The sequence below is a fragment of the Natrix helvetica genome, assembly GCF_964273705.1.
Source record: "Natrix helvetica genome assembly, chromosome: 2".
Taxonomy (NCBI): domain Eukaryota; kingdom Metazoa; phylum Chordata; class Lepidosauria; order Squamata; family Natricidae; genus Natrix; species Natrix helvetica.
The window spans coordinates 106053823-106081368 of NC_138552.1; the positions used below are offsets into that span (position 1 = coordinate 106053823).

At 38.5% G+C, this 27546-nt stretch overlaps 2 protein-coding genes across 7 annotated transcripts in view; both read left to right on the forward strand.

Annotated features, from left to right (window-relative positions):
• The window catches only part of TDRD7 (tudor domain containing 7), a 36778-nt gene extending 17477 nt beyond the window's left edge, over positions 1-19301 (forward strand). For 4 of the 5 annotated variants that reach the window (XM_081945868.1, XM_081945869.1, XM_081945867.1 and 1 more), the window contains exons 6-17: positions 1615-1832; positions 3513-4084; positions 7886-8072; positions 9283-9394; positions 10808-11010; positions 11094-11228; positions 11759-11842; positions 13249-13383; positions 14371-14481; positions 16810-17291; positions 18109-18269; positions 19008-19301. In XM_081945868.1, the coding sequence (XP_081801994.1) occupies positions 1615-1832; positions 3513-4084; positions 7886-8072; positions 9283-9394; positions 10808-11010; positions 11094-11228; positions 11759-11842; positions 13249-13383; positions 14371-14481; positions 16810-17291; positions 18109-18269; positions 19008-19204 (2597 nt within the window). In that variant the 3' untranslated portion in view covers positions 19205-19301. The remainder of the gene's footprint in view (positions 1-1614; positions 1833-3512; positions 4085-7885; positions 8073-9282; positions 9395-10807; positions 11011-11093; positions 11229-11758; positions 11843-13248; positions 13384-14370; positions 14482-16809; positions 17292-18108; positions 18270-19007) is intronic. The other variant, XM_081945871.1, reaches the window with a different exon arrangement.
• A 2275-nt stretch (positions 19302-21576) lies between these two features.
• TMOD1 (tropomodulin 1) overlaps positions 21577-27546 on the forward strand; it is a 34748-nt gene continuing 28778 nt past the window's right edge. For both annotated transcript variants that reach the window (XM_081941690.1, XM_081941689.1), the window contains exons 1-2: positions 21577-21752; positions 27244-27432. In XM_081941690.1, the coding sequence (XP_081797816.1) occupies positions 27313-27432 (120 nt within the window). In that variant the 5' untranslated portion in view covers positions 21577-21752; positions 27244-27312. The remainder of the gene's footprint in view (positions 21753-27243; positions 27433-27546) is intronic.

Consider the following 27546-nt stretch of genomic DNA (forward strand, 5'->3'; position numbering starts at 1 on the left):
GACTTGCTTTGAGGAGCACGGGGCGACTGAGGCTAGTTGTGAAGCCCCAAAGCCCCCACCGCCACCGGAAGAACTGCTGCCACCTCCTCCTCATCCTCCTCTAACAGGCAGCACTGCCGGATTTGCCGCCCGGCGCTGCGGCTGAGATGAAGCCGCCAAAGCTCCAGCCAGCATCTCCGCGCGTGGCAGCGGCGCCTCCCCTCCGCTCGGAGCAGCTGAGCTCAGTCAGCGCTGGGTTACCCCTGCCCCCTCCTCCTCCTCCGCCGTGCTTTTGAGGAGCCATGAGGCTGCAGGAGCCAGTAGGAAGGCGGGGGGGGAGCAGGGGAAAAAAAGCCTCATGGCTCCTCAAAAGCACGGAGGAGGGGGAGGGGGCAGAGGTAACCCAGCGCTGAGCTCAGGAGCAAATCTGGTGATTCTGTTGGAGGAGGAGGAGGAGGTAGCAGCAGTTATTCTGGTGGCAACTCGTACTCGTCGGCATCTTCAGCAGAAGCCCTGCCCACAATGAAGAAAGCAAAGATGGAGCAGATCCACGCAGATGACGTCGCTGCAACATGACTGGAGGAGGAATTCTGGGAGTTGAAGTCCACAAGTGTTAAAGCTGTCAGGTTTGAAGACCCCTGGGGTTTTTTTTCCCTAAAGGGTTAGGGGTGCAAGGGTCTTGTAACTTGACAGCTTTAAGAGTTGCGTGCTTCAAATGCCAGAGTTTCTGAGCCAACATTTTGGTTGCTAAGCAGGAGCGTTGTTAAGTGATACTGATATTATATAACACTTTGAATTAAGCGGGTACCTTGAAGATACATAACTTTGAGTTTCAAATAATACTGATTTCGTTGTTGTCTTAGGTGACATCTGTGAAAAAAATCGGGTGCTCAGGCATGAAAATGTGCCGCTCAAACACTATACTTTTCTGCTCACATCGAAAAAAAATTAGAGGGAACATTGCTTCCGGGTCTGTTTTGGCAGGTCACTGCGTGGTGTGGCTCTCTGACTCTCACAGTTTAAAATTTTGGCTCTTTTTGTCGAACTTGTTCGCCACCCCTGAGTTAGGCATTCCCTCTTCATTGTTCTATGATCGATTCGGAATTTGTATTTGCATTGATTGGTAGTATTTATACATTCCCCTATTTTCTGTTACCTTTACATGTTTAGAATAATGAACTTTAACTTCAAAACAGAATTGTAGGGGAAGTAATTCAGCAGCACCAATACATTCATTCCTCTTAGCACTTAAAAAAAGAAATTGTGCTATGGCAAGGAAGACGCAACTATTATGACAGTTGACTGTCTATTAATGGATCTGTAAGCAAACATCAACAGCCAACTTTGCTTTAAAGCTTGCAACATAATGGTGCTTTGTGGGAGTACCTTAACAGGTGAAAGAAAATTCATTATCTGTGATTATTTGAATATTATGTAAGTTTTTAATTTTTTTTAAGTTGCATTTATTGAGTTTAAAGGTTTCTGAATCATCCTCTCTCACAAAGAAAATCTAATTGCTACAATACTTGTGTGATGGTTTAATTGTGGCTTATTAAATAAAACATACTATATACTATTAATAGTTATTGTTACTTTCAAACTAAATTTATTCAAGAACATGTATTTGTTTTGCAGAAAATGTAAAAGAACGAAGACAATTAATACAACCAGTGCCCCCTCACAACTCAAATACTGATTTAAATGAGATTCAGAAAAGAATAAAGGACATCATAAATCGATTCAAAAATGGAATATGGTTATCGAAGATACCACACTTGTACAGAGAGGCATATAATGAAGAATTTAATACAACTTTGCTGACACAATTTGAATACTGGCCACATGTTTGTGTGGTAGGTGCTAACTTTATCGTAGAAGATAAAATTATTTGTAGACTAATTTTCTGATTTGAATATAGGTTTAAAATTTTGAAATAAAAATCTTTAGGATGGTTTATTTGGAAATCAGAATTTAAAATCAGCTTGTAAAAATCTATTAGGATTATTAAAATGTTGAAGCTTGTCTATAGGAATATATAGAATTCCATTCTGAATAAAATTGCTGTTGAGGGCTTCCTGATGAACTTATACTGTAGCTGTTAATCTCATGTTTTAGAATCTTAGAAGTATCACTGTACGGTATCTTAGCAAAACCATCAGTTGAACTTCTGTATCTGATGTGCTTCTGTATATGCCTCTTACCTGAGCTCACCTGAGTTCTTAATTCTCAAATTATGAACATTTTTAAAAATTATGTCAAACAACATGACTACTCAGATAAAATATTTTTGTATGTTTGCTCCGTGATAAACCAGACATGATTCAATAGAAATTCTTTGAAATGGATTTAGAAAAAATTGCCACCTTAAATATAGCCATTTACTATCTCTGCATGTAATCAAAGGGAGAGTAGAAAATTGGTATCCCTGGGCAGCATTAACTTTGCAGATCAAAGGGCAATATAGATTAAAAAACAAATTATTTTAGGTTGTATTTCTAGCTAGGCTTGGATTGAAAGGGGACATACCTAGCACCTTAAAGAATATGCATTTGTAGATGGGAACATGCTATATTTGTCTTGAAATATACAGTTTTGCATTATCAATTATAAGTTGAAGATTGCATTCTCACATGCATAGTTCACCGAGACTTTTCCCAATTTATTTTAAGTTTAAATAAGTTTAAACCTAATTTCCAAATGTTTATTTACAGGATTGACCAGTTTTTAAAATGCCCATTAAATGCCCATTAAAAATCAGTGATACCTTGGTCTGATTCCCATTGCCTGAGGGTCCCAGATGTATTGTCTTTTGATTTCCCAATTCCTAGACAGAATGACATTTGAGCACATCAGTTGATAACTATGAGAGTTGCAGTCTAGTAACTTTAGGGACCATGGTTGTAATAAATTGCCATAGCTATAAAAAATAGGAGATTCAACCAATCAAAGTGATTTGGGTTGGAAAGATTTACCTGAACATAAGCAAAAGAAGTAAGTATTTCTTCCAAAATCTGGACAGTCTTTTCTCACAAGTTTATATATTAGGCTTATATGCTGCTCCAAGGTTTAGCGTGTTAGACCTCTAAACAATAGTAAATTGGAAAAAATATATACAACAATATCAAAATTATTTAGTTATTGGAGTAATGGGTGTAAAGTCTTACCTTTCAGGAGGGGAACAAATACGTTCCAACATGCACCAAAATGTTGCTGAGATCATTAAAATTACAATAATTCTGTAACCGTTTTACAAAAGAGCATGCCTATTGGATATCTAGAGTAATACTGTTCCAGAGAAGAGAACAGCAACTGAGAAGGCCCAACAACTCTTGGCTATCTGCAGATGGCATTCCAGGTGGTGGGGACCAGGAGGGAGGAGATTTCTCTTCCTGTTTTGAAAGGTTAGCAGAGATCTCTGGGAGAAGATGGTCTTACAGATATATAGATTTTGAGTGAGCTTATGTAGCATTGAGCTTGAATATTTTACTCAGATGTGATTTTTTTTAATAGCTGCCTCTTCTGTTTTTTCAAAGGCAGAGAAGGTATCTTCCGGTGGCCAAAGAGATATAATTCTCTATCCTCCTGGGAAAATGCATCACCCAGGAAGGGGCGTTTCAAGCCAAGAAAGAAAGCCTCCGCCTCCTTTATTGAAACAGAGTGTGGAAACTAAAACTGCTACCGACCACAGAGACTTCAAGCAAAATATCGCAGCCATCTTGACAAAATATTCCAGTGGTCTTTGGGCTAATGCACTCCCAAAAGTATATGAAGACACATACAAAGTAGCGTTGCCTCAGAATCTTTTGGACAATCTTTACTTGCTTTCAGATGTATGTACGGTCAGTACCATTTCTGAAAATCCAAAAAAGGCAATTCTCTATGCAAAGCCAAAACAGCAGCCAGGAAAGGACCTGAATATTATTGCTAAGAATTCCACATGCGAAAGCATACAGAAACCAGTTGAGTACCACTCTACTAAAGTAAAGCAGGACTCCCAAAGGGATGATTTTGAACACATTCCTATACCTCCTTTAATTATCCCGGAAGAAATATCACCATCTGTGTTGGTAGTGGACATATATTCTACAAATGACGTCGTTGTTAGGTACGTTTATAAACCTCTCTTTGACATTTCTCTGGTGCATGGAGTTGTTGGTCAGAGTATTGGTCAGAGACCAGGAGACTGAGGTCTAGCTCTGCCTTAGGCATGGAAGCCAGCTGGGTGGCTTTGGGCCAGTCACAGATTCTCAGCCCAACCCACTTCCCAGAGTTGTTGTGGACAAACAGGGCACAGGAGTATTAGATACTTTTGCTACCTTGAGTTATTTATAAAAAGGGTGGGATACAAATCTAATAATTTTTTTCTAGTATCAGGAAAAATTTGCAGTATCAGGGAATTTCTATTCTCTTAAGTCTTCAAACTAAACATGTTTTTTAAAAATTGGAAAAAGCACTTCAGACTTCATGAAAGCTGAATTTATTTCCTACTAGATAAAGCAGCCTCTCTTTTCACACAAACTGTTTTAAAACTGTTTTTTTTAAATGCCACTGTAATTCAATTCATTACAGCAGCAGCATATTTTTTTCAAGTTCAGATAAAAACTTTAAAAAAAAACATGAAATCTAAAACATTTGCGTATTATTTTTGAAATATATTAAACCTTTATTACTGTCATGAGGTCAGTAGGTTTTTGAAGCATACACGACCTTACTGGGCACAGTCCATAAAATTTTAACTACACATTTTCTCCAGAATAATCATGTTAAAATTCTGACAAGATACTTCCTCTCTAAATTGATTCAACAGTAACAATAAATCTGAAATAGGAGTAAAATTGGCGCTGAATTTGTTGAATAAAATCCATTGAATGTTAAAGCCCACGTTTTGATTTGAAAACTAGGATCTGCTTTAAATGCTAAATTAAAAGTTACATTTGAATGTGAAAGAAAGAGGAAGAGAACAATATTCTGAGATTGACTCAGCAAGTCACAAATAGGCATAAATTTAGGAAATCTATTCTGTAAAATCATGATTTCCTACTAGACTTTTTTTTTTGTCTACAAGTTTTATTATACTACTGTATTGGTACTGTTTCAAACTGGTATAATTTCAAACTATATTTGGTATTGAATGATGTGTGCATATTGTGTATACCTGTGTATTGTGTGTGTATCTATCTATATCTTCCTACTTACCTACCTACCTTCGTATAATAATATGCTAATATATTAGTATTCTAGCTTATTTCTAATAATTGGTATACTACTAATATGTGAATAGATTAATATAGTTTTGACCTAGATTTTATTCAGTTAAAGAAGAAGGGCAGTTTAATTAAAATACACTGCTGCACTTTAGATCAGTTGAAGCTTTTGTGTGGTCTTCAAGGGCAGCACCAAAGAGAGCACATTGCAGTAGTCAAGTTCTGAGATGACCATTTCAAAGGCCTCTCAATCTAGGAAAGGGTTCAGTTGGTAGCAGACGGAGCTATGTGAAGGTCTTTTTGGCCATAATTACCACTTGAGCTTTGAATCCAAACTGACTCCTAATTTTTTAACACTCTTGAATGGGGGAAGTACTTCCCTTTTCAAAGTTTCAGCAGATATAAATGGCCCAAATGTTCCACAGATACTTGCTGTTGGTAAAATGAAGTTCAAATCAATTGATTATTAAACTAGGTAACCTGACAATACAGTGAAGCAAGTATTTTTTTTTATGTTAGGTAAAGGTGTCCCCTGTACATGCTAATTTATTGCTTTTTATAACTGATGAACATTCCAGATGACACTGTGTTACATGTATGTCTTTATTGGGGGAGGTAGATCATAAAGACACTCTCATCCCAGAAACATACCGCTCAACAAATTGTGGGATCTATTAAAGGCTAAGAACCTAAAAACATAGAGTTAAACTGTGATTATCCTGAATTACTACCATATGGGTGATCCCTGAGAGTATATGAAATCATTCAGACATATTCAGAAGAACATAAACTTGAAACTCCTGTGTAAACTTGTATTTATAGCATTCAGGGATTTCAAATTATGCATTCATCATATAAAATATTGTATATATTTCATTGGAAGTGATTTAGTAATAATAGCCATATTTCTGATTGATCTCTCTGAATCTGTTCAGATATATATGTATGTATGTGTATATGTATGTATGTGTGTATCTGTGTGTGTGTGTGTGTGTAACAATTATCCTGCTACATTTAATTTATTAACATTTCTATAATCTTATTCCAGTGGTCCAATATAATATGTTCAAAGCAGATAATAAAATATATAAAGAGAAGCATACTAACAGATTCAGCAGTAATATATATTTTACTATACAATATGCAAATTGAAATATTATTTCATTTGACTATCATAAATCCCCAAATCTGAAAATAATTATATATTGGTCCATGGATTATATAAGTAACCCAATTGTTTTAAATGCTCTGGCATTTTAAAAACTGAAAACAAAGCAAAACAAAAAATCAAACAACCTTTAAGCTTTGTCACCAGACTGCCACAATTTCAGCAAAGAATCAAAAGTGCAACAGATTGAATGCTTCCTCTATGTCTAGGGGTTCATCTGTCAGCGTTTCCCGCTGCGCTATCCTGTCAAACTCCTTTGTTTTCCTCTTTGGAAATGTGCTCATGATTTACTCCTTTTGTAACTGATTCAATGATACCTCTCTCTCCAAGCAATGCATATAATTTATCTTTGGGGTTTGTGCTATTTTGATACTGTGTTTTCTCCTTCATTGGTAATAAACTGCCTCCATCCACAAGTAGTGGTACATCTGATGCTGTAAATCTTTCTTTCCTTGCTAAGATTTTTTTCAGTTCCCCTAGCATTACAGCAAGCATCAGTGTAGTAAGCTGTATTTTGTGAGATGAGTGGCTATTTAAATTTGATTAATACGCACATACATACAAACAAGGTCTTTGTTTCAAGTAACGTCTAAATATGAATTCCAATTGGATGCATTAGGTATCTCTTTTTTTGCAACTGGTGTTAAAAGTTCACCCAACCACCTTTTTCTCTAGGATTTGTTTTAAATAAGTTAGATTTAAATGACTCACTGTTTCCCTGAATGCTCTCCTCTGTTACACCTCTGCTGAAATCTTTGCCATTTTATTTCTAATTTCTGGTAGTAGATTACATTATGTACTTTCATAAGTCACTTTCTCTACAAACAAAAGGCTTGGATAACCGAGAACCTCTGCTAAATACTAAAAGCACTGTACATAACATGTAATTTGTATTTTTATTAATCTTACACTGAAGCATCTTGTATTGGATTTTTCCATTCCAAAAGAAAATGAAGGTATTTTTGTTTTAAATATATTTTGGGATTAGAGACTGTTTTAATTTACAAATCAATGCATTTAAGAACTGATATAATAAAAAGCATAGTAAACACTATGATTCCAAAGTTCGGTTGCATTAACTTTAGAATGCAGGTAGTCCTCAACATACAACCACAATTGCGACCAGAATTTCTGTTGCTAAGCACGGCAGTTGTTGAGTGAGTCACACCCAATTTACGATAGTTTTGTCACAGCTGTTAAGCAAATCATTGTAGTTAAGTGAATCCCAAAGTCATTCAGCAAATCCAGCTTCCCCCATTGATTTTGCTTGTTGGAAGCTGGCTGGGAAGGTTACAAATGGTGATTACATGACCCTGGGACCCTGCCACCATTGTAAATATGTCAAACACGCACATTTTGATCATGTGACTTGCGGAGAAGCTGTGACAGTCACTTTCATCAGTGCCAGTGTAAAACCTTGGTCACTAAATGAATGGCTGTAAGTCAAAGGCTACCTGCATTAGCTCTTCAACTGTTCCGATTGTTCATGGTTACTGATTTATACTAAGTAGTCGTGTCCAACTGAAATCCATAGGTACGTGGGTGCAAACTATTCTGGTGCCCAGGAATCCATGGAAGAAGAGATGAAAGATTGGTACAGTCGGAATGCCTCAGTTTTGCAAATCCAGTCTCCTAAAGTTGGACAAGTTGTTGCTGCCCTTGCAGAAGAAGATGCTTGGCTGCGAGCACAGATTATTTCAACAGAGGGCAATAGAATAAAGGCAAGTGCAAAAAGTGTCTGTATTGAAAATTATATCAACCATGGATGCTGAAATGTTAGGATTTCATTCTAATCAGTTCTTTTATTGTTATAGCCCCCATCGGTATTTCTGACTGATTAAAAATATCCAATCAAAGAATTTGGTAAAATTCTATTAAGGCAACCAGAGAATTAAGTCAGCCATAAGTATAGCAATAGAATTGTTTGTCCTTGCCTTGCTGCTAAAATCTCGTCTTCTGAAATAGTTTTTGTCTTTTACTACTTATTATACCAGTGTCTCACCTGTGGGGAAATTGTAATTCTTGGGATGTGGGTTCTTTGTTCATTATATAGCTGTCTTGCATTCAGAACCTGAAGGTGGTATTTGTGTTACTCCCTCCTCTCTTCCCCCCCCCCCCACAATATGTGGACTAAGTTGGTCTGAGAATGTAATTAGGCTATAGTCCTCCAATGAGTTTCCAAGGTTGGGGAACTTCAGTTCTAGTCCATTACCTTTACCACTACGTCATAGTGGCTCTTCACCATCCCACCAGCTCCTGACAGCATGGCCTCTACATATTGAGAACTGCACTTAGCAGCTTTCCTGCTTCCTAGCAGTCCCTTTCTCCCGAGGGTAAGCATGTAGGAAAGCACACGTACAATAAATTTAGATTTTCCTGTTCTGTGTATGGTCCTTGGCATAAGGAAGAAAGGGAAAGAAGTCATAATCTTCAATCCCTTTTGTACCTAAAATCTCTTGCCCACAAATAGACTATTTTAAAACTTTCTTGTGAACAGAAGTAATGCTCTATATGAACAACTTGGTTGCATATCTTATAGCTTAATATTTCCAATGGCATGGATTGATCTCAGCATGGTGTTAAAGCATATTTTAGAATTAGTACACTTCGAAATAATCCCTGAATTATTTCAATTTTTCTGGAAGGAAAGAAGGCTATAGAAACTGCAAGACAAAAACACACACAGACACACACACACACACACACACACCCTCCTGAAAACTTGACGCCTTTTATTTAATAGCTTCTCATGGTTGTAAAGCAGTTGGGTTGTTATTGGCATGCTTGCAGCTTGAACAGCCAATTGGTGTGCTGGCTGAAGATAATGGGATTTATAGCCACATTTGAAAGGCAAATCCCAGGGAAAGTGCTAAGAACTGTATTGTGACTAATTAAGATTCCTGATTATCTCTTACTTTGATGTGTTTCTAGGTATGCTACGTTGATTATGGTTTTAATGAAATCATTGAAAATTCCAGAGTGTACAAATTAGCCAAGCAGTTCTATAAATTGCCATTCCAGGCTTCCAAATGTAAACTAGCTGGTAAGATGTGCCTTTTTCTTTTCCATAGGTACAAATGCTGTTTGCAAAGTACTCCTAGAGTACTCTTGTACTGTTAAGAGTTGACACAATGAGTGGGCTGACCTTATGGCTAGTTTTCACTGAAGTCGACGTGAGATCAAGGCAGACCTCTTTTTGTGATTACATTTATTTTTAAAAACTGTATAATAAAAGCATTCATCTGGGCGAAAAAGGTTTTTATTTGATAATGTGTTTAAAACTTTCCAGAATTTCATTCCACCTTAGTATGGAACCATGCCAGCACATTCATTTTGCACATAAGAAAATGGCAGAGCCATTGTTTCTAGCTGACATGAGTTAGACTTTTACTTTAATACTTTTCATAATATTGGTGGCACTCTATAGTATAAATGTTGCTTAGTATCTCAATTGGTAACAGGGCTGTCCATTTGCTGATCCCTTTTGATTAGAAAAATAGTTGAATAATGTTTGCAAGCAATCTAGACAATAGTAACATTACATTACAATCCTAGAATGAAATAAAATTCATGTTGTGATCCTTAAGACAGTTCAACTTTATAGAAACCCCATTGATGTTTGATAAATATAAACAATTGTGTATACTGTGTAAGAATTCCCCATTTAAAAAATCTGGTTTCTTTAACTACCGTATTTTTCAGAGTATGAGACACACCTTTTTCCCTCAAAAAGAGGCTGAAAATCTGGGTGAGTCTTATACACTGAATACAGCATTTCTTGCCTCCTGACAACCCCCCCCCCTTTCACCAAAATGGCTGTGCATAGCTTGTAGGATGCTTTCAGAGAGTTCCTGGGGGCTGGGGAGGGCAGAAATTTTGCCCCCCCCCCTCCAACCCCCAGGAGCACTCTGAAAGTCTCCTACAAGCTATGCACGGCCATTTTGGTGAAAGGGGGGGTGTCAGGAGGCAAGAAATGCTGTATTCAGTGTATAAGACTGTATAAGGGCTATTCATGCCCTTTTTTTGTAGAGTGCAAAAAAAATTTTTTTTTTAAATTTGCTTCTTCAAAACCTTGGTGCGTCTTATACTCTGAAAAATACGGTAAGTTTCACATAGTGGTTTTTATGGTTTCTTCACCATTCAAGGAGGAAATTAAAAAATCAGTTTAAGAAGCCTATGACTTTGCTCACCTTTCTAGTTTTTTTAGATTTCAGCAGGTATTAATCTTGTCTTTGCAACACTGGGAGCTCCAAGCTTTTTTTAATACTTGTAGCGCTTCCCTTAAAAAATGAAGAAAGCACAATAAGTGGCCAGAAGAAAATGGAGAAGTGGAATTCTTTTCATTGTTGTAGTATAATCCTTATATTAAGCATTGACAGTCCTAAAACCACTCTGAAGTACAAAAGTTCTAGTTTGTAATACTTATTATATATATTTTTTGATTATCTTTCCATAGGTTTGGAGGCCTTTGATGATGATCCAACCTTGGTAAAAATGGTAGAATCTCAAACTTGTGGCAAGATATTTGCTGTTGAAATACTAGAAAAAAGTGACGTTCCCTGTATTATTCTATATGACACATCAGGAGATGATGATATCAACATTAATGCCACTTGTCTGAAGGTACTGCAGGATAAATCACTTGAGCTCCATCTTCAGGTACTGTCTTCACTCCTTTATAACACTTTAATAAGTTTTTAACTTGTGGAGGCATTCAAAATCTTAAGTACTTTTCATTGTAGGTAGATGCAGTGTATAAAGATGTCCGGGTAACCAATGTTTGCTCAGATGGAACTTTATATTGTCAAGTGCCATCGAAGGGCCTGACCAGACTCTTTGAAATTTTGCAGAAACTGGAGAACTATTTCCACCACAGGGTAAGTATCTTTAACATTGACTCGTCTTAAAAGATTTCCAGGGCAGTTGCTAGTAATTCCCTTATAAACAAGTAAAGAATTTCGAAGCTATTGGTCACTCATTTTTGCAGACTGGTGTAGGCTAGGTTTATTTTTAAAAAAAGCAATTAAATATACTTGTTATCGAGCTATAACAGGTTTGCAATGCTAAAAATAAATGTCCTATGCTGAAGGAAGCCTGTATATTTATTTAACATAGAAATCCCTTGATCTTTGAATACTGTGAGACTGTGGCTGCTGAATGTTTTTGCATTGCATTCAACATTCATTTTGGATGGTTAATAATGGTGATTGCTCCAGGCTTGTTGGCAATGCTTAAACTTTTGGTTTTCTGGAATGGAAATAAGATAACTCAACAATTTGGGTGGTATTTGTTAATGAATTGCAAGTAAATACTAAGGATCTGAGCAATTTATGTAAGTACTATGAACTCATCCTACATTTCATGGTAACCACTATCATCACATAATCTGATTTCAAATCTATTCCAGCAGGCAACAGGATATTCTATAGTACTACCTTTTTGTGGCATGATCTGCTTGCTTAACTACAAAGGAAAATGGGCTAGAGTGGAGGTAAGTAATATAATACTGACAAAGCATATCAGAAAAACCTTTTCTAAAAATTGGAGGTTTTATGCTCTTATCTTCTAAGTGGGTTGCTTAACTGAATATTAGTTTAAGAATAAGTGGTGTTTCCTTGCTTGCCTATAAGTTAAATTATGTAGAGTAGAGTAGAATCTTTATTGTCAGTTTAAGTATACACTAATCAGCATACATTAAAATGAAATTTCATTGCATTCAGTTCTCAAAAGATAACTATTACACATACACACACGCGACACAAAGAAATATCACAGTCTACTTTGGGTGTATACATTATACAGTACATGACGAAAAAAAGAATCCTGCGAGTTTACACGATGAATGGCATAAGGAACAAAGCTGTTGCAGAATCTAGTAGTCCTGCTAAAAATACTTCAAAACCTCGTCCCAGAACTGAACAACAGAAACAGACTGTGAAGTCAGTGTGTGTGGGAGCTCTAAGCTTATAGCGCTTATAAGCAAGATCCTAAATAACAGGAAGCGAGCTTCCTATAATCTTCTCAGCTATCCTTACCACTCTCTGTATGGATCTTCTATCTGAGGCATTACTACTATGTAATCAAACAGTGATACAGTTTGTTAAATGCTCTCAGTCGTATAAAAAGTGGCCAGGACAGAAGGAGAAAGATGTGATCTCCTCATCCAACTCAGGAATTGCAAATGCTGGCTTGCAAGCTTCACTAAAGATAACGTATGAAGAGACAAGTCAGATTGCTAGTTATCTGCACCCCCAGATACTTAATATTATTAACCATCTCCACAGCTGCAGCCTTGATAATAGAGTGTGATTATACTGGCTCTTTCTAAAATCAACAGTGATCTCCTTTGTTTTGTTAACTATTTCGTTCTTCTGAGCCAATTTGAGGTGGAACCAAATTCTGACATCATTGTGAGATGGAACATTGCTTCTTTTCTTGTACCAGTAAAGAAACAAATGAATAAAAGTTAGCCCCACCAGTGAAATAATAAAAGAAAATTCCTATCTTTTGCTTGGGAAGCAATATACTTCTAAACTACAGCTTCCCACCAGTTAAAGAAGATCAGCATAATTTGGCATCTTAATTAGGAATTACGGGAGCTGCAGTTCAACATGTCTAAGTGCCACTAGGTTCCAAAATCTAATCTAGGACAATTGTTTGAGTCTCAGAAACGAACATTAAGGAAATTGAAGGAGCAGCGCACTGCCCTACAATTCAGATTGCTGTAGATGTAGGTTGGTCGATAGCTAATAGTCAATGGTTGGCAAGTTCTTCAGTCTGACAGCTTAAATGAAGTTCTGGCCATAAGCATTATTAGTGATTTATCAAGCTTAGAATGCGACTCATTTTTCTACCTATTAAATAGTCTTCTATTTTGATATTACTCCCACCCACCAGGTAATAAGTGTACACAGTAGTCGGACTCTTGATGTTCGATTTATGGATACCGGAACAGTGGCATCTGTAAAAGTATTGGAGCTGAGAGAGATTCCCTCAATATTCCTGCGAGAAATCATTGCACTACCACCTCAGGTATGAGAATCTCTCTTTACTAATTCTCAAGAGACCAAAAGTGCTTTTTCAAGAGGCAACGACTTTCTTGTTTTTCTTTGAAGACCTTTTGTTTTTCATCCAAGAAGCTTGTTGGGGAAGGAAGGATTTATATTCCTTGCAGACCGATGGTCATTTGCATTATTTTAGAGATGAGGTGGCGCAGTGGTTAGAATGTATTACTTGCAGCTAATTCTGCTGACTGCCAGCAGTTTGGCAGTTCGAGTCTCATTGGCTCAAGGTTGACTCAGCCTTCCATCCTTCCGAGATTGGTAAAATGAGGAACCAGATTGTTGGAACAATGTGCTGACTCTGTAACAGTGGTGGGTTCCGGATCCCATTGCAACCGGTACGGTCCAACAGAGCCCGGCGTCCACCACATGAATGCGTGCAGCACGCGCATGGGTACTTACCATCTGCACTGCCTCCGCGACACTCCAGCTGCTCGGCAGAATGTCACGTAGGCGCCGTATGCTGCGTGCGCGTAAGCCCCAAAGAGCTCAAATACAGGAAAAGACGGCGAGTGGGCAGGTGGGCCCTCTGGAGCACCATACCGGAATGGTACCCGGTGCTCGCGGCAGGCACCGGTACGCCCGTACTGGTCGTAACCCACCACTGCTCTGTAAACTCCTTAGAAAGGGCTGGAAAGCACTGTGAAGCAGTATATAAGTCTAACTGCTATGGCTATTGCTATTTAGAAAGTCGTTGAGGCCATTTGGGGGTTTGTCTGTGTCCTCAGGGTCATCTGAGTAGTGCAAATGGATGTGGAGCCTTCTTGGAACATTGTCCTTCCAGCCATTCCAAGCTGATGAAAAGTGAAATGCCTTCAAAGAAAAACAAGAAAGTCCAGTTGGCTGGATGACTGAGAATCTCCCTAGATATTCCTCAAGAGAGTTTCAAGCCGCTTACTAAGAATGAATCTTGCCTTCGTGTGTAACTTTAATGCTATTGCAACTTTATATTATTTAGGCAATAAAATGCTGCTTAGCTGATCTTCCGCTTAATATTGGCATGTGGACCCCAGATGCTGTACTTTGGCTGAGAGATACCGTATTGAACTGTCCAGACTGCAGCATGAAGGTAATTCATTCTCCCTCTCCCTCTCTCTCTCTCCCTCCCTCTCTCTCTCCCTCCCCCTCCCTCCCTCCCTCTCTCTCCCTTAAGATTCAAGGAAGTTGTACTGCACTTGAACTATTACCGTATTTTTCAGCGTATAAGAGGCACCAGAGTTTAAGACGCACCAAGATTTTGAAGAGGCAAATTAAAGAAAAAAGTTTTTACACTCTGCAGTCCTCCACAAAATGGCCCGTTTTTCGTGAAAACGGGCCCGTTATTTTTCAAAAAAAGGGCATGAATAGCCTTTAGGAGGCTTGTAGCGTGCTCGGGGGAGGGGGGCAAAAATGTGCAAAAAATGGCCCATTTGTTTGCGAAAACATGCCTGTTTTTTGGCAAAAAAATGGCATGCATAGCCTTTAGGATGCTTATAGAGTGCTCCTGGGTCTGTTTTTCGCACATTTCGCTCTCCCCAGCCCTCAGGAGCACACTGAAAGCCTCCTAAAGGCTATGCACAGCCATTTTGGTGAAGGGGGCGGGGTTTCAGGAGGCAAAAAAATGCTGTATTCAGTATATAAGACGCATCCAGATTTTTAGCCTCTTTTTTTTGAGGGAAAAAGGTGCGTCTTAATATCCGAAAAATATGGTACTTGTTTGTCAAAGTAAAAGTAGTTAAAAGCTACAGTGTAGTTTTATTTATTTATTTATTTGCTGCCCATTTTGGCATCAGCCTGCTGTGGTTGGCTTACAACAGTAAAACGGGAAAAATGATAAAAAGTAAATATAATAATAGTAAAGCAATGAAACAATAAAAATAAACAATGAAAATACAATAATAGTTAAATGTTTTTAATATGTAATACCGGTAAGTATTTTAAGTAGAATTTTATTGTTTTGGTATATACTCCTGTGTTACCACATTTTAGTTATCTAAATATATTAATATAATATTTTAATCTACTAGACTCTCGTTCAGTAATATAGCTTTGTAATTACTTAACAGTTAAGCATTTTTGAAATTACTGCTGTCTTGCATTAGTTAATAAAGTCTGGTACTCCAGTTCATGCTTGTGTTTTTTAATCTTTCCTTCTGGTGTGTTAATCGTTGTGTAAATTGCTCACCTAACATTTATCCCACTCATCTTGTTGCTGATTTGAATCTACATCTCTTCATTGATTGTAACAAAAGATTTGGTTTGTCAATCTTTCTCGGTGCTGTGTGCTGCAAACAATAACTAATATTGCAAGTCATTCAAGAGGGAGGAATTGCATTTCTATTGTTTCTATTTGCCTTCAGGTTTTAAAATTATTCAGTGCATTTCTTCTCAGTGAAGCAAATGGGGGGGATTTAATATACTGTATGTACTTTCAGAATTCTGGTTTAAAGAGGGGTAGATGTCAGTGTATTTTTGGCTTTTACCTATTAAATAAAGCCTTTCCAGATATATTTAAGAACAGAATATTGATATTATCTCTGATGTAATTTACAGTCTGTAAAACCTTCCTTAGAGTCTGGCAAGAGGCATTCACATTTAAATTCCCTCTTGCATATTGTATCATACTATCAAACATAATTGCCAGAAGGATTGTGGACAATTTATTTATCTTAATGTAAGTCACCTTGTGATTTGGTATAACACCACCATACTATTCTGTCGCGTGCACACTATCAGAACAGTTCCGAGACTGGATCAAATGGGTTTCTTTATGGCTGATCATCAGTTTACAAGAATCTCTCCTTGGAAATGGGAGATATAGACTAAGGGACTGACCTCTCTAATCTGGAATGTCTTTTACGCTACCTTCCCTCGGGGCCTCCTCTCCTTCAGCCAATGGTTCTATCATAATTTCTTAACAGAATAATAGAATTGGAAAGGACCTTGAAGGTTTTCTAATCCAATCTCCTGCTCAAGCAAGAAACACTATACCATTTCAGACAAATTGTTGTCCAATCTCGCCTTTAAAATCTCCAGAATTGGAGCGCCCACAACTTCTGGAGGGAGTTGTTTTCACTGGTTAATTGTTCAAACTGTCAGGAAATTTCTGCTTAGTTCTAGGTTGCTTCTCTCTTTGATTAGTTTCCATCCATTGTTGCTTGTATTGCCTTCAGGTGCTTTGGAAAATAGGTTGACCCCTTCTTCTTTGTGGCAGCCCCTTAGATAATGGAACACAGCTATCATATCACCCCTAATTCTTCTTGAATTAGTGACTTGGTTTATATGTTTGCTTGGTATTATCTTAATCATTTGTCTTGTTAGCATAATGCTGGTACAAAGAATTAAAGCTCTCTATGCTATTGTTCTAATCGAGACATAATTTTTCGTCATTGCAATATTCTCTCTCTCTCTCAATAAGGTGGTTAAACTGGATAACCAAATTGCACACATCTATCTGTTTACACCGAAGAATTTTCCAGACCCAGATCGCAGTATAAATAGGCAGATCACCAGTGCTGACTTGTGGAAGCATCAGAAGGATGTTTTTCTGAGTGTCTCTCTCAGTAATCTCCCTGGAAGAAGGGAAACAGATTTACCGATGCGGTCAACCTTAGGGCCCAAGCAAAGCACCACAGATACAGTTCCTCATATTCTGGAATCCCGCAAGGTGGAAACCACTGTGAATATGCCACCAGCCCTGCTATCTGTCCAATCCCAGGAACAGATGGATGTTTTTGTTGCGCTGGCATGCCACCCGGGTTACTTTATCCTCCAGTCCTGGCAAGAGATGCACAAGTTAGAAATGCTGATGGAAGAGATGCTTCTATATTATAACGCAGCAGAAGATGAAGCTGTTGCTGTTGAAAAAAACAAAATCTATGCAGCTAAAGTGAAAAACAAGTAAGCAACTTTTATAAGTACCCCAATCCTGTATTTGGGGATGATATTCTGTTAACACGGTTTGAAAAGAGGCTAGTTTAATCTCCAATCTATTTATTTCAATGGGACTGAGATTTGACATAGCTAGATTCAGTTTTCATGTCCTCCAAAGTTGTTAGAGCAATTTTGATGTCCAAGTCAAAGATTATCTGTTCCAATACTTTCTCACCATCTTCCAAATGGGAGACAATCTCTCTTCCCTTCCTGTTTGCTACAAATATTGACTGTAGTGTCAAGGATATTTCCCTTAAATTTGAAGGTACAATTTTAATTTACAAGATTATATATATTCTTTTGACATTACTGTAGTTTTCTTCCTGTGTGCTTTGTGCTTTACTAACTAGTCTTGGCCTTCTGCTTTCTTTTGTTTTTTAAGATTCCATAAATTTTCTAGGAAAGAAAGGGGAATAAATATATATACATAAAGAGCTGTGCATCTTTTGTGCAAATAGTTTGAAATACCCATAAAGGATAGACATTCCTGAAATGGAAGATTATTATTATTATTATTTTGTTTTGCTTTTTTTATAAGTGATCTTTTATCTTTCACTCTAATAAGAAAAGGGGAGCAAGGTTTTTCTTTTCTTTTCTTTTTTGCCAAATGGTCCAGGTCAGCAGCTCCAAGTTGGGGAGTCACAGAGGACTTTTTGATACACTAATATCTAAGAATTGTATTCTCAGAGGCATCAAGTCCACCCCTTACTTTCTATGAATCTATTTATTCCATTTTAGGTGAGTAGACTCCTATCCTCTTTTTTTTGCTTTGTTTGTTTCTTAGATGGCACAGAGTATTAGTAAAAGGATTGTTGGCAAATGGACTGGTGACAGTGTATGAGCTGGACTATGGTAAACATGAACTGATTGGCATCCAAAATATAAGACCTCTTGTGGATATGTTTAGAGAGCTGCCATTTCAGGCCATAACAGCCCAACTTGCAGGTATGTTGTTCTGATATATTAAAATAGTGATTGCAAAAGTGAGAATGTTGAACAAGACAGACAGACACAAACACACATTTGAGGCCAATGGATTTCATGACCTGACCATTTGCCAAAAAAAAAAAATCATCTTGATCATTGTGTCCTGCTCCTATAAACAATGTTCTAAACTATTTTCCCATTTTCCTGAAAATAATTTTCAGTGGAGTCTGCCAGATCTTGCTGCTTTCATTGAAATGACGAAAGCAACATTGCAGTAACACCTTGCAAGCTCAACCCTTTTCATGTGTATGTGACATTATGACTCTCATAAGGTTCATCATTCTGACTCATGCACACACATACATACATGCATGCATACACACACATACATGTACATAGACCCTCCCTCACAAGATATATTGCTGTTTTTAAGTACTTTACATAGTTAACAGTGGGCATTTTAATATTGCATTATAATACTGATCTAAAATATACAGTGCAGTATCTCATTATTGATTAATATTATTTATCCAGTGTCTTGACCAAGTTAATTAATCATAATTGCATACAAGTCAGAATGTTAAGTTATAGTATTAGGCAGGAAGACCAGTTTTCTGGCAAGGATGTATTTTCCTTCATGCTCCAAATTAAGGACTTCAAAATCATTTAATGAGCATACGGATTAAAATAGTTCTAAAACCTATTGTGATGATTCATGAATTTTGTTTAATTTTCTTTTTTGCTGCTTTCCCCTAGGAATAGAGTGCCAACAGTGGTCAGAGGAAGCTTCAATAGTCTTCCGAAACCATGTGGAGCAGAAACCTCTAGTGGCCCAGGTGGAAAAAATTATTGAAGGGACTAATCTATGGGATCGCAAAGCAATTGTGTATTTGGTGGACACATCAGTACCAGAGAAAGATATATGGATTCATGACATTATGAGTCAATTGTAATGGAGATTGCAAAGGGGATTTAAAACTTTAAAATACTTATTACTTTAGCAAAATATAAAAAAATATATAAATATTAAAAGAACTATCACTTAAATCAGTTTGCTTCTGAATGATTTTTGAACTGTTCGGTGTATGTGTATCTATCTGTCTCTCTCTCTCTCTATCTACTTCTATTAACTTCTTAGAACAATTTCTTTTTGCTTCAAATTAAAAATTGTCTGAAGTTGGCCTTGTAGTTAGAAATAGACTTTTCCCAACCTTTAAATAAGTTAAACTTTTATTTACTGTAGCTGGTGCAATTCAGTTAGATTGCATTGGTTGAAAACGATTATTAATCATAATTCATTCTGTTGGTAGATAGGTGTATCTTGAATTATGTGTCACTAAACCTAGTCATGCCACAAATGTACTTTACTGCTAATGTGATTATGGGCATGTCAATGCATCATATGTTTTCTTGCACTATTTATTATTTAAATGCAGACCAAAAGAGAGAGAGAGAGAGAGAGAGTGCATAGCAGCCTGTATAGCATATATATCCATAACTTTCATTACTTTTGCATGTGATAGTTCTATTCTTAACAATACCATTTACCCGTATGCAATACACACACACACACACACACACACACACAATTTTACACGACACACTGATTTCTGTAATATCTGTTAGTATACATATGCTAATTAAAGAATCCTGTATCATAACTGCATCATATGTAGAGTTCAATAGGGCTAGGCATAGAATTCAATTGAACATGAGCCCTTGCTTTGAGATCCAATATACAAACCTTTTTAACATGTTTTTTTTTAAATTGTGCCTTTAATCCATTAAATAGAAAATGAAGTTCTTGCATTTATTATTGGGTTTGTATACTGGGCTACTGAAACCTCCGTGCTAGCCAGTACTAGCCCATTCTAGGTACAGGTGCATATTTATTAATATTTTTGTATTGTCCTTTTATTGCATTTCCAAAATTATTTACAAATAATGTTCCATGGTTATGAGACTGTAAAGCACACAAACCCGTGAGATCCTTTTTTTAGGGTTGAAATCCTTTCTGTTTGGGGGTATGTTAACACAAAAGGGTAGGATGACATTAGCTTTCAAGTAATGCTCAGAGATGGTTTTGAGTTCCTATTAGGGAGATACTTTCCTCTTTACAAGGCTGCTGTTAAAATCATTGGGTGAGCATTTGAGGTTAGATTGCCGTATTTTGCTTCAAAGCATCAAGGCAAGTCCGGTCAGTCTGATATAGCAATTAAGGCATCAGGCTACAAATTGGGAAACACTGAATTCTAGTCTTATCTTGGCCCAAAGCAAGCGGGGTGACCTTGGGCCAGTCCCCCTCTCACAAGGCTAGGAAGCAGACAACGGCAGGACTTACCTGGGCAGTCAACAGAAATTAAAAATGATTCAAAGGCACACACAGCTGAGGTCTGTAGAAACTATTAAAATTTAATCTTAGGCACTTTTAATTTTCTCACTAATGATTTATGGTGCTTTCTAGTATCATCCAACCCATTGAACATACAACTATCACCTGTCTTTATAATGTCTTTATAATGGATACACAGCACCATCGCCTTGTTAAATGACATTCCCCACTGCTGACCAACTTTTGCATGACTTAAGTAGAAAATTATAGTAACATTAAATATGCTGCTTCTAACCTGTTGCAAGATGACAGCTGATAAAGCCTAACAGATTTGGCACACTTCAAGGTTACATTTAGTTGGTCTTGGAATAAGGGAGAAAAAAGTACCACATTACCACTATTAACTGCACAATTTAATCTGGTTCAAATTAAGGCAGTGTGAAGACATGGCAAGGGAAAAAAAGTTACACAAATTTGTCAGTGGGGGGAACCCCGTATTTTTACTCCCAGTAAAGAAGTGTGTGCCAAATAATACGGCTTAACACCACAAATAATTCATTTTATTTCAAAAAGCCCAGGAGCAGCTAAGGAATCCTTCCTATTTAATTTAGAATTTAAATGACCGCCCTTTTTATTGTCACCAGCCCTCACAGATTACGACCTTGCGAGCAAAGGATCTAGGCACATAATGCGCCGATGGGAAGCGCGTGTTTTTTAAAGGAGGGCAAGAGTGACGCTGGACGAAACCCGCGAAAGTGGCTTCATTCCTGGTCGGCCAGCAGGCTAGGACGCCAATCTATTTACAGCCACACAGGGACCGCCTGGTACAGTATATTTTGGCGGCCCGTTCTGGAATCGCTCTTCTAATCACAGCGACTCTTGGCTGTCGCCTCTCCTCCGCACGCACGACGCGGACGCTTAGAGCGCCGGCAATGAAGAGCCCCCTCAGCAAAGGCTCCAGCCCAAGCCTGCGGGCGGGCGGGGGGTGGTGGTGTCGGCCTTCCCTCTGCAGTCCTCAGCCCCATGAGTGACAGTGGCGCTGGGAGGGGGAGGGAATTCCCCCCCGTCTGCTTTCTGCGCCACGTTAAGAGCTCCTCTGCGGGGGACGCGTCTCGCAACCGCCGGCGTGCGCCCTCTTCCACAAAGCCCACCGCCTGCAGCGGCAACAGGTATATATATATAAGCGGTCGAGCGGGCAGGGTGAGGGTGCCCAAGCTTTGGTGCCCCTCGAATTGGGACCCCACTTCTCAGTATCTCAAGGACCCCCGGCGTCAGCCGCTCAAGCCATATGTGGCCAAAGCCTTCCTCTGCCACCAAATGGGGACCGGCGTAGGCGCGTCGCCTATAAATAGCCGCTGCTTCTGCTCTCGCTGCTGTTTGGATTTGGGGTTTTGTTGTTGTTGTTGTTGTTGTTGGGGTGGAACTGGGAAGGACAGAGCGAGGGGGGGCATGGCAAAAAGGAGAACCTTTGGAAGTTTCTAGTTCCCCCTGATATAGCGGGAAGTTTCTAGATTCTCACAAGTCGCCTTGGGGGAGGGGGATGGAAGCAGTGGCCTCTCTGCCTCATAGCCCTTGGCGCGTAGGGTGGGCGCCCATGGAGGCGGCTGAGCCTTGAAAAGTGTCTGTTAGGTTGTTGCCTGGAAATAAAGCTGGTGAAATGTCCTCCCCCCCTCCCAAAGGGTTAAGTAATGGTGGGGAAGGGGGAGAAGGAGAGAAAGCTTTGCTTGTTGTAAAGCTCAGGGCACCTGCTGCTTAAAAGGACAAGGCACCAGCAGGAAGGTTGCCAAGATTTGGGGTTCCTTCCGCTGATACTCCACAGCCCAAGCAAAGGGGATGCTTCTAAAAGATGATCTACCTCTAACAATATATTTAGCTAACACAGGTAGTCCTCAACTTTCGACCACAATTAAGCCCAAAATTTATTTTGCTAAGTGAGACATTTGTTAAATGAGTGTTGCCCCATTTACAAACTTTTTTAGTTACATTTACTAAGTGGTTAAGTTAGTGACGCAGTTGTTAAGTGAATCTGGCTTCCCCGTTGACTGGACCCGTCAGAAAGTCGCAAAAGGGGATCACATGATTCCGGGAGACTGCAATAAGTCATAAATATAAGTCAGTTGCAAAGCATCTGAACTTTGATCCTCTGACCATGAGGATGCTGCAATGGTCATAAGTGTGAAAAATGGTCGTAAGTCACTTGTCAGATCCATTGTAACTTCAAACGGTCAGTAAATTAACTGTTGTAAGTCGAGGACTACCTGTAGTATCTCACCCACATATAGAATGGACATTGACTTGATTACTTTAGGCTAGTCATTGCATCTCACCATAACTTATGTGCAGGTAGTCCTTGACTTATAACACAATTGAGCCCAAAATTTCTATTGCTAAGTGAGACATTTGTTAAGTGAGTTTTGCCCCATTTTACAGCCTTTATTGTCAAAATTGTTAAATGAATCACTGTGGTTGTTTAGTAACTTGATTGTTAAGTGGCTTCCCCGCTGACTTTGTTGTTCAGAAAGTCACAAAAGGTGATCACATGACCCTAAGGCATTGCAGCTATCATAAATATGAGCCAGTTGCCGAGCACTCAAATTTTGATCATGTGATTGTGAGGATGCCGCAACGGTCATTAAGCGTGAAAAATGGTCATAAGTCACTCTTTTTGGTCCCTTTGTAAATTTGAACAATCGCTAAATAAATGATTCTAAGTCGAGGATTACCTGTATGTCAGAATGTGATGGGTGGTTGGGATTTGAAGGTATAAGTAACCTGTTGCTGACTGGGGAATTCTGCATATAGAGGTCTTCCCAAATTTGAAAAACACTGTTGTATACCATATTGAGCTGTTCGGAGGAAAGGCAGAATATGATTTATAACGAATACAGAAATCAATAATAGCAACTATGAATACTTTGAAAAACAAACTCAGAACTTCTGGTGCGTCCCAGATAATACATACTACACTAACTTTTAGTGACCGTTTCTTATCATCTGCTTTCAACTAAAAATTAGGGCTAAAAATGTTAAGGAATTACGCCCTGTGAGTCACCCGGGCAGAGAACCCATTTGGGCCTCCAGATGTTATCTTGACTCTCCTTATTGAGTCTGCTTTGAAGAATAAGATAACGATTGTGTATATCCATATTATAAGTGAGCGGGAGGAGATATTGTTTGATGAAAGGCATTCCTTTTTATTCTTTACCCAGGACTATAATGTTGTTTTTTTCTGGGATTGTCACTTACTGTATTATATAAAATAGAACAGGGTAAAATTAAAGGTAGCTTTCCTGTTTGCCCTGTTGTATTTTATATAACACAGTAAGTGACAATCCCAAAAACTGAGTCATAAAATGTGACTTGTGGATGGGTTGCCATGCTGCAAGACGGAATGTTGCAAAAGGAAACCTGCTGGCAAGCTTAAGTAATCGGATTTATAAGACCTGTTCTTGCCCATTTACATCAACTTTGGTTCCCTTTTAAGTTTTTTCAGCTCCAGCTTGATTGGTGAAAAGTAGCATTTTTAAAAAACAATAGATTAGATTGTTGCTAAAACATAGGCTCAGAAAAAAAAACACGATGGTTCTAGCAAATGTTCAGTATACATGACTAAACATATTATTATAAGTAAGCCTGTAAGTAGGAGCTAAGAAATTTTCATCTATTGAATTGTTGTGTATCAAGCTGTTGTTAACAACACAGGAATACGTTTTCTTTTTTAAGGTAATAACTTATCCATGGGATGCAGCTTGGGCCTTAAAATAAAGGAAGGTGAACTCTAAATCTTTTGTGAATTTAGGATGATACAGAACGTATTGTATTTCAACTACCATATGAAGGCAATGGTGAAATTCAATTTTTTTTTTGCTACCAGTTCTGTGGGCATGGCTTGCTGGGCGTGATGTGGCTTGGTGGGCGTGGCAGGGGAAGGATACTTACTGCAAAATCTCCATTCCCACCCCACTCTGGGACCAGCCAGAAGCGGCATTTGCCGATTTACCGATCTACTCAACATTTCTGCTACCGGTTCTCCAGAACCTGTCAGAACCTGCTGGATTTCACCTCTGTATGAAGGAGGTTTTCTCTGGGCAGAAGAGGAATAGGAATATTTTCAATATTTACATCATTGGAGAACACTAATCGACTTTAAGATGTGTGGCCTCCAACTCCATGGTTGGCTGAGGAATTCTGGGAGTTACTGAGACAGAGAAAAACTGACACAGATAGTCCTTGATTTACAACAGTTCATTTAGTGACAGTTCAAAGTTACAATGGCACTGAAAAAAAGTGACTTATGACCATTTTGCACATTTACAACCGTTGCAACATCCCCATGGTTACATGATTTACATTTGGTACTTGACAACTGGTTCATATTTATGTTGGTTGCTGTATCCCAAAGTCATGTGATCATCTTTTGCAAACTTCTGACAAGCAAAGTCAATGGGGAAGCCAGTAACAACTGTGTTACTGCAGTGAGTCCCTTTATAAATATGACAAGAAAAGTTTTACAATGGGGCAAAATGCACTTAACAAATTTCTCACTTAGCAATATAAATTCTGGGCTCAATTGTGGTCATAAGTTGAGGACTACCTGTATATCCAATTCTGAGAGAGGGGCAGATAAAGAGGGGCCTTAGAGAGGAGCCTTAGAGAGGGGCAGATAAAGAAATATGAAATATAAACAAACAAATAAGTTCCTTTTCCAGTGCAGGACTTTTGCAACTATAGCATCCCCAATTGATGGTTAGCTTTCCTCCACCTGAATACTGCCAGTAAAGAAGGGCACATCAACCAGTTCCCACTTGAATATTAATAAACATTAGACAATTTAAGATTTATAATCTGCCTTCCTAATTACGGTTCTCACATGCTCTACTTGGAATATTTGATTAGATGGGACAGACAGTTTTGTTCTTCAGTTTTGTTTGTATAAGCACGGTATCTGTAGGAGCTTGCTGGTTTTGTCTTTTTGTCCTTCTTCCCTCTTGAGCTCTTCAGTCTCTTACTTGTCTTGTTTTGGGTTGGGCAAACCCTTTAAGCCCATCTTTAATCATAATTGCCAAAATGTGTTGCAGAACTTCCTGTACAATATAGTATCAGGTAAAAAATACACAAGACTTACCGCCGAATTCCTAAAATTGGACTAACATTTATATTTAATAAGATATTACGTTTGCAATTGCCAATTGTCAAGCCTAAAAGATTGGATATGTTCTAGGTAGGAAATCACATATTTTAATTCATTGATGTATTTGAAGAACTGCATTCCACAGCTAAATGTTTTGTCTTTTGGGTGACTTCAAGACATTTTTTGATACCTGGGGACTCCATGGAAAAGACCCTGCTGTTTTTTTGGGCACAGTTTCAGAAGTGGTTTGCCATTGCCTGCTTCCTAGGTTTGAGAGAGTGTGACTAGCCTAAAGTCATCCAGCTGGATTTGTGTCAAGGCTAGAACTCACAATCTTCTGGTTTTTATTCTGATTCCTTTGCAATTATACCAAATGGACTTCTTGAACTATCCTTAAGGATATCATATTTCCCCTGGAAACAGGTAGTCCTCATTCAACATACACTTACTCATTCAGAGACAAAAGTTACAATGGTAGTGTAGGTGAGGTGTTTATGGTGGGCTTTCATAGTTGCAGCTGTCACAGCATCCCCATAATCATGGAAACTGCCAATTGTGACTTTTGATGGGGAAGCCAACAGGAGGTCACAAATGTCAATCACGTGACTGCAGGATGCTGATTGTATGGGATCCCTTAACAACAGCAACTGGGATTGCCAGAACTGCAATGTAAGTCAGTTACAGTCACATGATATCACATCTTATGATAATTTAGTGACTGAGGTCCCTATCCCAATTACTGTTGGTAAGTGAGGACTACCTATACAGAAAACAGATTGCAGCAAAGGATTAATTTTTTTTCTGCATCTGGTTTAGGCTTTCATGGCCTGTATCAGTTGGGCAGTGCCGAGCTGTATAATGCCGATCTTCAGGATTTAGTGACCACAGTCAAGACAATATATTTCCTGATGTTTCACCTGGTTGGCATCTTCAGATGTAAGACGGTCTGCTAAAGCAACGGTTCCCAACCTTTTCGACTTTGTGGACCAGTGGGGGAGGGAGGGGATGATTCTATGTGAGCGGTGGGCATGTAAGCGCAGCTCCATTTGCACAAGTTCCGTGCATGCGTACCAGCCATTCACACAAGTGGACCTTCGTTTGCCTGCTGCTCACACAGGTGGAGCTACGCACAAGCTTGCCCACTGCTTCCGCGGCCTGGTTCCGAATGGCTCATGGCCTGATAGTGGGCCACGACCCAGGGGTTTGTTTGTGCTAAAACAAACCACAGGCAACTGAGCAAGGAATACAGGGAATGACTGGACTTCTGTCGAGTGACCTGACTTTTAATTGATCTTTAGCCAAGCAGGTGTCCAATTGGTGCAGTGAGCTTGAGTCTCTGATTGGTTCATTGTGACCAATCCTGATCAGTAATTTTTGGAATGCTGATTGCTCATTGGTTCTTTTTTTGTATTGGGTTATGGTTTTCTGTATCTCTGTGCTGCCATCTAGTGGTTATGATCAACCTGATTTCTTCTTATGATAATTCTACCACCATGCAACATAAGTTTTAATATTTTTTAATCATCCAGGTCCTGTATTTTGGGAAGAAGAAGAGACTTAAAAGCCAGAAAAGATCAAAAAAAAGCTAATTCTCCAAAATGTCATATAGACAAGGTTTAGAGAAATACCGAGATCTAGATGAAGATCAGATCCTTGGAGCACTGACAGAAGATGAAATTAAGATGCTAGAAGATGAGCTACTGGAACTTGATCCAGATGTAAGTGTTTTAAAGAATAGTTTTTTTAAAGCAGCATTGGGGGTTTTGTAGTGACTTTTAATAATCATTAAATATAACTTCCAGTTTTCTGCTGCAGATAGTGGGAGCAAAGAA